Genomic DNA, 15,856 nt, shown 5'->3' on the forward strand with positions numbered 1-15,856 from the left:
AGAAGTGGTTCTTCTAAACGCTTGTGAGAAGGCAAAGGAGAGGGAAAGGGAGAGGAACAATCGGTGTTCTTTAAGGGGGCACGGTGGTGTGAGAGAAAGTACACATGGGTCCTAGACCAGGCAGACCACGATCTGGGGACTGGGGGCAGATTTGGGGACTCCCTGGGCTCCGGCTTGATGGCAGTGCGTATTTGTGCAAGTTACTTCCTCAATTATAGAGTTAGGGTAGTAACAACCAACCCGTGGAGTTATTTTGCAGATTCGCTACAATTCCGGAGGCAGCGCGCCCGGCTCGGAGGAGGCGCTCACCAGGGTTTGCTCGTTCCGGGAATGAGTGAGTAGGGTGGGGAGCGAGAGGACCCAAGACCCGCGTCATTCACCACTGGCTCATAAAAATCTCGGAGCTCATTTTCAGTTTCTTTTCCGTCCTGACAAGTCTCACGGTGATAATCCTCGCGAAGCCCAGAACCGAGAGAGGTCGCCGGGGAGGCTCTGCGTCCACGGCAGACTTTCCCGCGCTTGGTCACTTGCTTGCCATTCGGTGGCCATCGCGTTCGACTTTTACACAAGGACCCAGGCGGTGGTATTCGGCCTCTCGACCCTAGAGCCGAGTTGGAAACCGAAAGCGCTGCGCCCGGGGGAGGAGCGTCCCGCCCCGCGCGCCGGGAGGGCAGCTTGTAGGTTTCGATTCTCCGGGAGCTAGCGCGGTCCATTGCACTCAGTGTCTGCAAAGCTCCGGCCGCCGAGCGGCAACGGCGTGGCCATGGCCGACCCGGAGGTGTGTTGCTTCATCACCAAGATCCTGTGTGCCCACGGGGGCCGCATGGCTCTGGACGAGCTGCTCCGCAAGATCGCGCTATCTGAGGCGCAGCTCTGCGAAGTGCTGGAGGCGGCCGGGCCCGACCGCTTCGTGGTCCTGGAGACCGACGCCAGCCGTTGGGTGGTGGCAACCACTCGGGCCCGGGTCTGCCGTCGCAAGTTCTGCCAGAGACCCTGCGAAAACCTGCACCTCTGCAAGCTCAACCTGCTGGGCCGGTGCAACTATTCACAGTCACAGCGGTGAGTGTCCAGTGGTGGTGCGGATGGACGGGCCGCTGCTCTGGGAGGGGCGCGCCTTTGCCAGGATCCAGCGCCCCGACAGCCTCTTCCTCCAGCTCCTCTTTTCTCCCCTGCGAGAGTCTCTGCTCTGGCCGCGCACCCACTCTTGCAGGTCCCGTTCCGCCAGCGCCTTTAGACCTTGCCTCCAATAGGGCCAACGCGTTATTGCCCAGGTGGAGAGTGCGCTTAGCCCCCTTTCCCCTCCCCTAAGAATAAAGTTTCAGGGCTAGCCAGGGCCTGGGGAAGTAGAAGGCAGGTTTGGGAAGGAAGGATAATGCCTCTACTCCCTGAAATCTCAGGTCTTTCCCTAGACTTGTGAAGGTCTTCTCAGCACCCCAGCCACGCCCTGCACCCCAATCCGTCTCCGCCGCCGCCTGCGGGTATCTGCTTGGCCCTCGAGTCTTAGCTCCTCCAACCCCCAATGATCACTTTTCTGAAATCTGCTGCCAGTCCCCACCTGCTGACCGGAGTGTCCCCTTTCGAGGTTACCGATGATGTAGTGTCTTCTTTCGGCGTTCCTTCCCTCTCCTTTCTGCGCAGCGTCCCGCACCGTTGACCACCCCCTCTTGGGACCACCCTCTTAACCTGGTCATTTGAAACAGTGAGGCTTACTTCTCACGTAGCTGCTTCTGGTTCTGCTTGCTCTTTTATGCCTTATACAATAGGTGTGCCCCAAGATTTGGGCTAAGTCTTTTCATCTACAGGTCTTGTAGGTTTCTCCCTAAGGGCACTCACTGCTTTGGGTTAGCGGTCCTGTCTACAAAGATGGCTTCCAAACATACACCCACTGCGCGGACTTTCTACTCCGTCCAGGTTCTCCATCTCCTGGGGTCGTGCAATAGCTGTTACTGAGTATCCTGCCAATACTCTGATCAAACTCATCGTCTTTCCCCCAGGCAGGGTCTTTGACACTCCCCTCGACCCTTTCTAAATCTTTTCTCCTTCTTCTGAAGTCTCCCATACCCATCTCACTAAAATGAAGGCGGTGTTGAAGTAATCAACAGTTTTTTCTGGCCAGTAATCTACCCCTGTGTTTTTCTGCCGAGTTATTTTTTCCTTTATTAGTATTTTTCTTTCTTGGCTTGTCTTTAAACACCTTAAGTGATATCCTGTCTAAAATGGTGGTCATCAAACTTTTCGATCATGAAGTTAGTAAAAATCTTTAGCTCATGTACCCCCATATATGTATATATGTGTGATAAAATGTACGGAAGATAGATGCTTTAAATGGAAGAGATAAATGAGATAGTTTTTAAAAAATTTATTGACAGCAAAAAACTTTTCCACTCACTCTAGAATTTTTTTTTTTTTAAAGTGCTTGAATATGCTTCCCTATTTTAAAAACACAGAATTTAGCATATTGTGAGTCAACAATTTGAAAGTCTGTTTCGGAGTTGCTGGAAGTTAGGTTTATAGAGGGAGTCATCTAAGTCCGGAAAGGGAAGAAAATACTAAGGAGAAGAGCATAGAAAAGGAAGGAACGTTCTAGCACCATCCTGAATAACGATATTGGAAGGTTTGGTTTTGTTTTTCCGTTCTTAAGGTGAATGACTAAAAATTCTTGACAAACTAATGTTGACTTTTTGTTTTAAATGCATGTGTTTTTTATCTTTTAATTTTTCACTATGGGTATTTTTCAACGTATACAAAAGTAGAGAGAATGGCGACCCCCTGTGTAACCATCATTTGACTTTAACAGTTCTCAAAATATGGCCAATCCTGTTTCCTTTATTCTCCTCTCCCCATATCTGCTCCCAACTACCATGGATTATTTTAAGGTGATTTTCAGAGATCGCCGCATTTGTAAATACTTTAGTAAGCATCTCTGAAAGACAAGGAGTCATCCCTGGGTGGCCCAAATGGCTAAGTGCTCTACTACTAGCCAAAAGATTGGCACCGAAAGGTTGGTGGATCGAATTCACCCAGAGGCGCCTCTGCTTCTGAAAGGTCACAGCCTTGAAAACCCTATGAAGCCGTTCTACTCTGCACACATGGGTTTTCTGTGAGTTGGAATACACTAGATGGTAACAAACAATAACAAAAGATAAGAACTGTATTTATTAACATAACCCCAGCACAGTTATCACATTTTTTAAAATTACAATTTTAGTATCATTGACTATCCCGGTGGTGTTTGAATTTCCCTGATTGTCTTATAAGTCAGATTTACGTTTTCAAGAAAAAAAATCTACACAGACATAATCAATATGTTAGATATGCAATATGTTTAGAAACATTATTTCCATTTGTTACACACAGTATGTATAGACATTTTCATTTTTGTTGCATGAATTTTATTATGGTGAGGTTTTTTTTTGGCCTGGTTTGAAACATCAAAACCATTTTTAACTCATAAATTGGGTTGTCAGATTGAACTTCATTTTATAAGAGTATATATAATATCTGGGGGGCAGGTCTACTCTGTCCTACAGGGTCACTATGGGTCGGAATCAACTTGATGGCAACCAGTTTGGGGTTTTTTTTTGTATGCAATATAGGTATCATTTGTCTATGCAAGTTTGGATGGACTCTTCAGGGAATTCATTACAGGCATTTCTTTTTTTTAAAGTGGAGTGATAAATTTTTATTTCTCACATTTATTGATTTAGTCATATTTTTTATTTTACATCAATTTTGGGAGTTTGAGAATTAAAATCTTTTAATTCATTACTGTATATAGTTTTCTCATCAGAGGACCTCTGGGAGGTTTTTTTTTTTTTTTTTTTTACTCAGTGCCTAGAAAATGTATTTTTCAAAGTATGTTTTAAAATATTCTCTCCTCCACAGCAACTTATAGAAAACCTTGCCTTTCAAAACTTGACATATGGGAACGTAGGAACTTTCTTTGTGGATTGCTGGTTAATGGGATCTGTTGACCTATTGATACTCAGATTTAGATTGCCTTTCAGGCAGGAAACTTCTCTGTTTACATGGTAATGGTATGCATTTTGCTAGGCTTATAAAATTGTATTAGAGTGCTAGTATTTATGGATGGGATTTTTCTTATCCTGTTTTTTTTTTTTTTTTAAAGTTACTGTTGAGTCAACTCTGACTCATGGCAACACCATGTGTAACAGAGTAGAACTATGCTCCATAGGGTTTTCAATGGCTGATTTTTTGGACATAGATTGCCAGGCCTTTCTTCCAAGGCACCTCTGGCTGGACTTGAACCTCCAACCTTTCAGTTAGCAGCTGAGTGTGTTAACCATTTGCACTACCCAGGGACTCCATCTATTTTGTGGTTCCCTTTTTTTCTCTTGCATTGTTGTAAATTGTAGTTGAAAACAGGGCATGCTTCCATGTTAGGTAACTATTTGTCTTGGTGCATCAGTTCTGTTATTTCTGTTTGCTCTGCTGAAGTGTATGCCCACTTACGGAGCTCTAATCCCAGTTCTGGCACAGGCAGTAACCACCACCTGTTGATTAAATTACCAGCACCATGATGAGCACTTTACAGACGGTGTCCAGGTTAGCGTTTATCACAGCTCCGGAAGTAGGTATTATAAGCCCCATTTTACTGTTTGAAAACTCAGGCCTAAAGATATTTAGACACTTAGCGGAAGGTCCCATAGCTGGTAGCTGGCCGAGTTAGTGTTTGAGCTCAGACCTGCATGTCTGCTTAACCAGTATTTGAGTTGTCGAGTAGCTGTAGAAAGTGTGATCTTTCTTTAATGTAAGTTATTTTTTTGGCAAGCATGGTTTCTTTTCATCTTTTTAAAGCAGGCTGTCTGAGCGTCTTCAGCTTGCTTTGTGGTTTCTGGGTGGGTGTTTCCTCTGGGCTTCTTCCTGTTTGTATGTCTTTCCCTTCTGATTAATTGAAACTCTGGGTGGGGGTGGGAAGGTGGCAAGAGGATTAACTGACATTTTTATAAATTGAGAAAAATATCAAAAAGTGCAAAGAATAATATTACAAGCATCAGAGTACTCACCTCCCAGAATGAATTAATGTTTATATTTTTCATTTTTGCTTTGTATCTTTTAAAATAAAGTGCTTGGTAGCTAATCCAAAGGTTTGTGGTTCGAACCCACCATCCTCTCTGAGGAAGAAAGATGTGGCAGTCTGCTTCCACAAAGATTACAGCCTTGGAAACCCTATGGGGCATTTCTCCTCTCACCTGTAGGGTCGCTATAGGGTTGCTATAGGGTCATTATGAGTCAAAATCGACTCCACGGCAATGGGTTTGATATATATTTGTATCCAATCACAAAACGTAGTATTGTTTTATGTTTTTTAGAATTTTTACTCAATATTATTTTTGATAAGGTACATAAGGGTCTAGTTCATTCATTTCAATAGTAATATAGTATTTTATCCTATAATTTATACCACAATTTCTCTATTTTCTCAGTGGACATTTGAGTTATTTCCCATTTTTGTCTACAAGAAACCGTGCTGCCAAGAATATGCATGTAAATAAGTGCCTCTTGGAGTCCCTGAGGGGTACAGATGGTTAAGCGCTCATCTTTGGCAGTTTGAGTCCACTGAAAGGTGCCTCGGAAGAAAGGCTTGGTGATTTACTTCAGAAAAAGCAACCATTGAAAACCCTATGGAGTGCAGTTCTACTCTGAAACACCTGGGGTCACCATGAGTCGGAATCGATGTGACAGCTTTGGTTTCTGTCTCTACAGATTTTCATATTCTGGACATTTCATAAAAATGAAAACACAAAATGTGACCTTTTGTGTCTGGCTTCTTTCACACTCACATAACGTTTTTGGATTTGCATTTGACTTTTGCATGCTATGTTTTGTTTGGGTGTGTTTGTCCAGGAGATGGCTTTCTGGAAGTTCACCCTGCTGCTAACTGTGGTGTTGCCCTTGAGCTGCACTGAAAGGCATATGGTATCGTAGACATCACCAGGGAATTTCCAATTTTTTTCAAATTTGCTTCTTTTTAATCTTAATTTGATCAAATTTGGCTTTCAATCTCTGCAGTTTCTTCAGAAATTAAGCTGAGAAACGTGTCGATATTCTATGTGATGCTGTGAGCCATGGTAAAAACTTAGTGACAAGTAAACATCCGGTAACAGATATTTTCTACTTTTTACAGAACGTAGAGATAGCAAAATGAAACATTCGACAGAAGTATCGATTTGTTTTCCTTCCATAAGATGGTTCTAATTTACTTACTGGTCCTGATCACATGCATTTCTAAACGGGTATCTTTGATCTTTGGGTGACGCAAATAGTTGAGTGCTGAACTACCAACCAGAAGGTTGGTGGTTACTCTACTCAGGTGCCTTGGAATAAAGGCCTGAGGATCTACTTTCAAAAGATTGCAGCCATTGAAAACCTTATGAAGCACAGTTCTATTCTGAAGCACGTGGGGTCGCCGTGAGTTGGAATCGACAGCAACTGGTTTATCTGTGATCTCTACCTACAGGCTACACTGGAATAGGTGAGGCCCCAAGATGGGCATGGGAAGGGAGTAAAAGAATGCAGAAGGTTCTAGGATTTCAGGCCAGTGAGAAATCAGTTTAGCCAAGTTGGAGCAGGGTAGCTGTACTCAGATTGGGAGGAGAGAGTTGAGCCCCATTTCATGATCTATTAACTTTCCCATATAGCGAAGAGATTTTAATACACTTCAGACCAGCTCAGATGTCAGGTTAAGAGAAGTCATCCAGGGTGGTGGCTTCCAAATGTTTTGATCCCTGACCCCTGTGAAGACCATTTTGAGCAGGTACTCCTAATGTGTGTGTTTATTTATCAACTATGTAACATACAAGTCTTAATTTGTGGTTTGAATACTGTTGTGGTTGTTAGTTGCCGTAAAGTCAGCTCCAACTTATGGCAACCTTACGTATAACAGAAAGAAAGGATGCCCAGTCCTGCGCCATCTTCATGATCATTTGTATGTCTGAGCCCATGGTGGCTGTTGTGTCAATTATTTGTTGTTGTCGAGTGCTCTTCAGTCAATTCCAACTTGTAGCGACCTTATCTATAAGACAGAGTAGAACAGCCTCATAGGGTTTCTTAGTCTGTAATCTTTACAGGAGCAGATCACCAGGTCTTTTCTCTGGCTGAGCTGCTAGTAGATTTGAATTGCTGGCCTTATGCCTTTAGCAGCCGAGTGCTTACTCATTGAGCCACCAGGGCTCCTTTGTCAATTATTAGCAAGTCCTAATTTTTTACTTTTTAGATTAAAAAAAAATGTATATTTTTTATATATAAAAAGAGAAGTTCTAATATTTTTTCCCCACACCCTAATGGATCATCTTGGGTCACCCTTAGGGTATAGTTTACCAGCTTAGGAGCAGTAGTTCTCAAAATTTGATGTGCATTTGAATCACTTGGGAGAGTTTATTAAAATGCAAATTCCCAAGTCACCCATCAGAAATTCTGGTTCTTCCGTAGTTGTGCATTGGAGTTCAGGAATCTGCCTTTTAGCCATCATCCCAAAGAATTCTGCTGTCGGGGTACAGGAACCACACTTTCATAGACAGTACTGGAGGTCGCTTGGAACACTGGTGGCATAGTGGTTAAGAGCCATGGCTGCTAACCCAAAGGTCAGCAGTTCAAATCCACCAGGCTTCTTGGAAACCCTATGGGACAGTTCTACTCTGTCCTTCAGAGTTACTATGAGTCAGAATCGACTTGACAGCAACAGATTTTTTTGAGGGGGTCGCTTCCTGGCAGATTGCTAATCAAAGTTTCGTTTGACTTCAGCTTGAGGGAGGAAAAGAGAAGTGAATTCATTAATGCGGAGTGAATAAAAGTTTAAAAAGTATTGCTTTCTCAAAGGCTAGGGCGACATATCTGTTACTTTATATGACAGAATCATAAGACAGGAAACCTTTGACACTCTTAGTCATCCAATCAACAAAGATTTTTTGAGCACATACGTTGTGTCACAAAGTGTAGAATCTTCTGGAGGCTTCTACCACTTCCTTTTTCACTAAAGGAATCCTCAAATACAGTTAACCAGTTAATCTTCCTCTCTATTTTAATATTCTCAACTTACAAAGGGATTTGTGTTGGGAAGTGTAAGGCTGGGGAAGGTCACGGGAGAGGAGAGGAGGTTTGTGAGCCCCCCTTCTCTACATCATCAAGAATGTGGCAACCTCACCCCCACCTCCTACCCTTCATTCTCTTACTTCCTACAGTTTTTCTCAGTCCTGCTGTGGCCTTCGGGCAGTGGCTCCCAAACTTCACTACAGCTTGGAATCACGAGGGGGAAATCTTTTAAGAATACTGCTGCCTGGTGGGATGACATATGTAAAACCTTGAAAGAAAAAAACTGCAAACCAAGAATAATATATCCTGCAAAACTCTCGTTTAAATATAATGGCATGATTTAGGACGTTTCCAGATAAACAGAAATTAAGGAAATATGTAAAAACCAAACCAACCTTACAGAATTATTAAAGGGAGTCTTTCAGTTTGAGAACAAACAACAACAAATGACAGCCTGAATCTAGGACGCAAGATTGCACCAGCCAGATACCAACCTAGGAAATGAACTATCAAGGACTATTCAAAACCAAAAGGTTTACAACAGGAAACCAGAGAGGTTAATCTGCAAATGGCAACAACTTCAGAACAATAAAAGAGGGAATAAACGGTGTAGGTATAGAATGTTCTAATGGAGAGGAAGGCAAGGCAATACCAAGTAATAATAGACTGCTTAAAACCTAGGAAGATAAGGATAAATGTCAAGATAACCACAAAGAGAATTAACAAACCTACTCATCAAAATAAAGAAGAAAAAGAAAGTCTCAGTAAAAATAAAATCTACAAAAACAAAAGAAATGAAAAAAAAATCCACAAACAAAAGGAGTTCAGCACAGGAGAGTGAGAGGAACAAAGAATTTGTCAGCACCACAAAAAAAGCACCACAAGATGACAGCAGTAAACTCACACCTATCGATAATTACACTAAACGTAAATGGCCTAAATGCACCCATAAAGAGAAAGAGGGTGATAGAATGGATTAAAAACAGGACCCATCAATATGCTGTCTACAAGAGACACACCTCAGAAACAAAGATATAAATTTACTAAAAATCAAAGGATGAAAAAAATATATCAAGCAAACAGCCACCAAAAAAGAGCAGGAGTGGTAATACTCATCTCAGATAAAATAGACTTTAAAACAAAATCTACCGTAAAAGACAAAGAAGGGCACTATATCATAATTAAAGGGATGATCCATCATGAAGACATAACCATGATAAATATCTACGCACCCAAAGACAGGGCTCCAAAATACATAAAACAAACTTTAACAGCACTGAAAAGAGAAATTGACAGTTCCACTATAATAGTAAGAGACTTCAATACACCACTCTTGGTAAAGGAGAGAACATCTATAAAGAAACTCCACAAAGATACATAATATCTAAAGGCCACAATCAGCCAACTTGAACTCACAGACATATATAGAACATTTCACCCAACAGCTGCAAAGTACACATTCTTTTCCATTGCATATGGAAAATTCTCCAGAATAGACCACATCTTAGGCCACAAAGCAACCCTCAACAAAATCCAAAACACTGAGATAATACAAAGTATCTTCTCTGATCACAACACCATCAAAGTAGAAATTAACAACAGGAAGAGCAAAGGAAAAAAAATCAATCATGTGGAAACTAAATAACACCCTACTTAAAAACCACTGAGTAGTAGAAGAAATCAAAGATGGAATAAAAAAATTCCTAAAATCAAACGAGAATGAAAACACATCATACCAAAACCTTTGGGACACAGCAAAGGCAGTGCTCAGAGGTCAATTTATAACAATAGATGCACACATCAAAAAAGAACAAAGGGACAAAATCAAAACATTAGCTACACAACTTGCACAAGCAGAGAACAGCAAAAGAAGGCTACGGCCACCAGAAGAAAGGAAATAATAAAGATCAGAGTAGAAGCAAATGAAATAGATAATAGAAAAACAATAGAAAGAATCAACAAAACCAAATGTTGGTTCTTTGAAGGGATCAACTAAATCGATGAACCACTAGCCAAATTGACAAAAGAAAAACAGGAGAGGATGCAAATAATCCAAATAAGAAATGAAATGGGGGCGTTACAACAGACCCAACTGAAATAAAAAGAATCATAACAGTGTATTATGAAAAACTATACTCCAACAAATTTGAATATCTAGAGGAAATTGCCAAATTTCTAGAAACACACTACCTCCCCAAACTAACACAAATTGATGATGAAAATCTGAAGTGACTCATAACGAGAAGAAATTGAAACGGTAATAATAATAGTAATAAAAATCCCATAAAAAAAAAGCCCTGGCCTAGATGGCTTCACTGGAGAATTCTACCAAACATTCAGAAAAGAGCATACACCAGTACTACTCAAACTATTTCAGAACATAGAAAAGGAAGGGATACTTCCAAATTCATTCTATGAAGCCAGCATAACCCTGATAACAAAACCAGGCAAAGACACTATAAAAAAAGAAAATTACAGATCAATATCTCTTATGAATATAGATGCAAAAATTCTCAAAAAAAATTTTAGCCAATAGAATTCAGCAACATATCAAAAAAATAATACACCACCACCAAGTAGGAGTCATACCAGGTATGCAAGGATGGTTCAACATTAGAAAATCAATCAACATAATCCACCACATAAATAAAAGAATCATATGATCATCTCAGTCGATGAAGAAAAGACATTCGACAGTCTTTTTAACAAATGGTCCTGGCAAAACTGGATGTCCATCTGCAAAAAAAAAAGAAACAGGATCCATACATCACACCATACACAAAAACTAATACAAACTAGATCAAAGACCTAAATATAAAACCAAAAATTATGAAGGTCATAGAAGAAAAAATAGGATCAACGCTAGAGATCCTAATACATGGCATTAATAGGATACAAACCGTAACTAACAACATACAAACTCCAGAAGATAAGCTAGATAACGGGGATCTTCTAAAAATTAAACACTTACACTCATCAAAAGACTTCACTAAAAGATTAAAAAGACAACCTACAGACAGGGAAAAAAGATTTGGCTATTACAAATCCAGCAAAGGTCTAATCTCTAAAATCTGCAGGAAAAACCAACACCTCTACAACAAAAAGACAAATAATCCAATTAAAAAATGGGCAAAGGAAATGAACAGACATTTCACCAAAGAAGACATTCAAGCAGCTAACAGACACATGAGGAAATGTTTGTGATCACTAGCCGTTAGAGAAATGCAAATCAAAACCACAATGAGATACCATCTCACCCCTGCATTACTGGCATGAATCAAAAAAACAAGAAAATAACAATTGTTGGAGAGGCTGCAGGGAGATTGGAACTCTTACGCACTGCTGGTGGGAACGCAAAATGGTACAACCATTTTGGAAAACAATGTGGTGCTTCCTTAGAAAGCTAGAAATAGAAATACCGTATGATCCAGCAATCCCACTCCCAGGAATATATCCTAGAGGAATAAGAGCCGTCACAAGAATAGACATATGCACACCTATGTTCATGGCAGCATTGTTCACAATAGCAAGAAGATGGAAACAACCTAGATGCCCATGAACAGATGAATGGATAAACAAACTATGGTACATACACACAATGGAGTATTATGCAACAACAAAGAACAATGATGACTCTGTGAAGCATCTCACAATATGGATGAATCTGGTGAGCATTATGCTGAGTGAAATAAGTCAATCACAAAAGGACAAATATTGCATAGACCACTACTATAAAAACTCATGAAAGGTTTACACACAAAAAGAAACAATCTTTGATGATTACGAGGGAGGGGAGGGGTGGGGGTGGAAAAACACTAACTAGACAATAGATAAGTGGTAACTTTGGTGAAGGGTAAGACAGTACACAATACGGGGGAAGCCAGCACAACTTGTTCAGGGTAACGTCATAGAAGCTCCATGGACAAATCCAAACCCCGTGAGGGATTGAATTTCTGGGCTGAGGGCTGTGGGGAACATCTAGCTCAATTGGTATAACATAGTTTATAAAGAAAATGTTCTACATTCTACTTTGGTGAGTAACGTCTGGGGTCTTAAAAGCCTGTGAGCAGCCATCTGAGATACTCCACTGGTCTCACCCCTTCAGGAGCAAGGGAAAATGAAGAAAACTAAAGACACAAGGGAAAGATTAGTCCAAAGGACTAATAGACCACAACTACCACGGCCTCCACCAGACTGAGTCCAGTACAACTAGATGGTGCCCAGCTACCACCACCCACTGCTCTGACAGGAATCACAATAGAGGGTCCTAGACAGAGCTGGAGAAAAATGCAGAACAAAATTCTCACTCAAAGAAAGACCAGACTTACTGGCCTGACATAGACTGGAGAAACCCCAAGAGTATGGCCCCCCAGACACCCTTTTAGCTCAGTAATGAAGTCATGCCGGAGGTTCACCTTTTAGTCAAAGATCAGATAGACTCATAGGACAGAAAGAGACTAATGGGGCACACCAGCCCAGGAGCACAGACTAGAAGGCAGGAGGGGAGAGGAAAGCTGGTAATAGGGAACCGAAGGTTGAGAAGAGAGAGTACTGACATATCATGGGGTTGTTAACCAATGTCATAAAACAATATATGTACTGTTTAATGAGAAGCTAGTTTGTTCTGTAAACCTTCATCTAAAGTACAGTAAAAAAAAAAAAAAAAGAAAGACATAGACTTGTTGGTACAATAATAACCCAGGACCCAGCTGTAAGCCTCATGTCAAAGAGGTGGGGAGAAATAGCTCATTACTCTCCTCAGCTAAACTCATCTGTCCTGGAACTCAAAGCGTCATTACAGTCTTTGCTTTAAAAAGGATCGAAGACTTTGGCGTTTTCCTCTTTCATGAGTACATGGAAGGGAGCAGGAAGGTAGGAATTTATCTTCCCCCTGGAATGACCATGCTACCTAAGTCCTCCCAGAGAGTCAGGAGTGGTTTTTCATTTTCTCTACACAAGGAAGAAGGCAGCCAGCATTTTATAAAGTGTATCGTTAGGGAACTAAGAGGCCCCCAGAAATCAACGGACAAAGATGTAATGCTTAAAGATTGTGCTTTGGGTAATTGCATAAGCAAAGACTAAAAATTTATCTTCCTAAAGGTCTCTAAAAACAAGAAGTGGGCATTTGTTATCAATTTGAGGGAGTTTGAGGTTGATCAAGGAAAAACTATGACCACAAGGTAGCAACATTGCACAACAAGCTATTAAAAACAAAAACAAAAAAAAGAATACCAGGTGCTTGACTCCCACCCTAACATTGTCATTTAATGGGTCTGGGGTGTGACCTGGGCGTTGGGGGTTTTTAAAGAGTCTTGAGGTGGTTCTAAGGTGTATAGGTGGTTCAGTGGTGGAATTTGCGCCTTCTATGCAGGAGACCTGGGTTCGAGTCCCGGCCAGTGCTCCTCATGCATAGCCACTATCTGTCAGTGGGAGTTTATATGTTGCTGTGATGCTGAACGAGTTTCAGTGGAGCTTCCAGATTAAGACTAGGAAGAAAGGCCTGGCAATTTACTTCAGATGATCAGCGAATGAAACCCTGTGGATCACAAAGATGCAGTCAGCAACATGGGGATGGAGCAGGACTGGGCAGCATTTAATTCTGTTGTGCATGGAGCTGCCAGGAGTTGGGGCTGACTCAATGGCAGCTAACAACAAGGCAGTTCTCATGTGCAGCAGGGTTTAGAAACCACAAATTTAGGGGGCTTGACTAGAGAAATAAGTCAAGACTGGGGAGATGGGCCACAAGAACGGAGAGAGGGTTTTTTGGGGCACCTGTGCTATTCCTTCCACTCTCAGAACCAGTATAAAATCAGCACCTTCCTCACCCTCCACAGGCCTGGCCCCTCATGCCGCCCTCTGCACCCAGTGTCCAGGTAGCCTACACGATGCAGCTTCGACTCACCCAAGTCTCAGTGGGCAGCTGGGCTTCCCTTCTTTGTGCCCCCAGGTCCTGTGGCTAAAGCAAGCCCATTTCCTCGGCTCTGCCCCTGTCTCCCCACATGGTTTGTAACCCTGCCCCGGTGTTCTCTCCTGGCTTACTCCAAGTCTCCCCCATCTTACAGGGGTTTCAGATTCACTGAGTCCTCCACCCGCTAGTAACCTGGTGATTTAATCTTGAGCATCAGAATTCCAGACACATAGAGAAGGCTCATGCCTTAAAGGTACTACTTCATTGGGGTCGTTTTTTGATTGTTGACATTTTATTCTTTAGACCAGTACTTTCTAGATTTTATCTTTTGCACGTCTGGGTTCCTTTTTAACCTGGCTTCTGTCATGGTGAACTGTTTCCTGTTTTCTGTACAAGTCAAAGATCTTTCTGTTTTTAAGCTATCCCTATAAGGCGTTGGGAGCAGTGGGGTGAGGGGAGGAAGGAAGGGTATTGAAATATAGGTTACTGTCAAAAAACAAGACTCTCCCTCAGGGCACCGTCTCTGCTGGCTTGGGTGCCGAGCCCCAGGCTGGCCTGTGTTCACTGACTTGTGAAGTTCAAGAGCACCGAGGTGAGCTAATCTAGAATCTGGTGAGTCCCATCAGGGCTCTGGGTGCCGGCTGCACAGGTGAATCCCCTGGGTCCCCCTGTCAAATTCACTCAACCTCCGAGGGTACGGCCCTGGCTCAGGTGTCTGAAACACGCCTGGGCGATTACTGTGTGGCTGGCGATTCCAACCACAATGCCTGTCCGCAGGCTGTTGACACCTCACTGGTTTGGGGCAGAGGACTTGCGTCCAGGGATAAAATCACATTCTGTTCTGAGGCCAGGAGGGAAAAGTGGAAAGGTCATTTGTTCATAGGCTTTGGGCCTGGGATTTCCTAAAGGAAGGCCTTTCTGCCTCTTTCAAGGCCATCTCTGCTCTTTTGTAAAGTTGACCTGCTCCCCGTGTGGGTGGCACTCAGAAACACTTGTTTGTGCCCTGGACAGCCCAGAATGGTCCTAGGCTCGCTCTTCTTGTACTGGGAGGTGGGGGTCCTGTGGTTTCCCACCGCCCCTCCAGCAGGACCCGTTGTCCTTTTTGGAGATGGCCTGGAGCGTCCCTGCTCCCTGGAGCTTAGCGTCAGCATCACATGGGAGCTTGTTAGAAATGCAAGTTCTGGGCCCCCACTGCAGACCTCCTGATTTCACAGCCTTGGAGGTGGGGACTGAGCCCTGGTGGCACAGTGGTTAAATGCCTGGCTGCTAACCAAAAGGTCAGCAGTTTGAACCCACCAGCTGCTCAGTGGAAGAAGGATGTGGCAATCTGCTTCCGTAAAGATTTACAGGAAACCCTATGGGACGGTTCTACTCTGTCCTATAGGGTTACTATAAGTCAGAATCGACTTGATGGCAGTGGGTTTGGTTTTTTTGGGTTGGAGGTGGGGCCCAGCAATCACTGTTCTGACAAACTCTGTAGACGGTTCTGAGAATCCCTTCATAGTCTGAGGCGACAGGAGATGCGTTTCTGACAACCCTGAGGTGATGACTAATGGTGCTGGTCTGGGGCACACACCTTGAGAACCACTGGCCTAGCGAGCCCCATAGGCCTGGGGACATTCACAGTTCCTAGCATAAGTCTGTTAGCCAATATTAGGGACCAGGAGCTGAGATGGTGTGACCAGAAGAAAGTGAGAAACTCGGGCCACCTTAAGGAAGAGTGCTCAGGAAGACCACTGAGCTTGTCTTCCAGACGCTAATCATAACAAGTGTTCTATCATTTATTGTGTCCCTGCTACACCCTTTAAGAAGCCCTGGTGGTGCAGTGGTTAAGAGCTTGGCTGCGAACCATAAGGTCAGCAGTTCGAATCCACCAGCTGCTCCTTGGAAACCCTA

General features: G+C 42.8%; 1 protein-coding gene across 7 annotated transcripts in view; it reads left to right on the top strand.

Annotated features, from left to right (window-relative positions):
* Positions 1 to 274: 274 nt before the first annotated feature.
* ZC3HAV1 (zinc finger CCCH-type containing, antiviral 1) overlaps positions 275 to 15,856 on the top strand; it is a 57,422-nt gene continuing 41,840 nt past the window's right edge. For 5 of the 7 annotated variants that reach the window (XR_002824992.1, XM_023736901.1, XM_023736906.1 and 2 more), the window contains exon 1: positions 275 to 1,059. Coding sequence is in view for 4 of the 7 variants with exons in the window: in XM_023736901.1 (XP_023592669.1) it covers positions 764 to 1,059 (296 nt within the window). In the remaining 3 variants the exon portion in view is untranslated. Of the gene's footprint in view, positions 1,060 to 13,612; positions 14,573 to 15,856 lie in introns of those variants that run through there. The other 2 variants (XM_023736903.1, XM_023736902.1) reach the window with 2 other exon arrangements.

Source organism: Trichechus manatus, unplaced genomic scaffold, assembly GCF_000243295.1.
Source record: "Trichechus manatus latirostris isolate Lorelei unplaced genomic scaffold, TriManLat1.0 scaffold00093, whole genome shotgun sequence".
In the NCBI taxonomy this organism is placed as follows: Eukaryota; Metazoa; Chordata; class Mammalia; order Sirenia; family Trichechidae; genus Trichechus; species Trichechus manatus.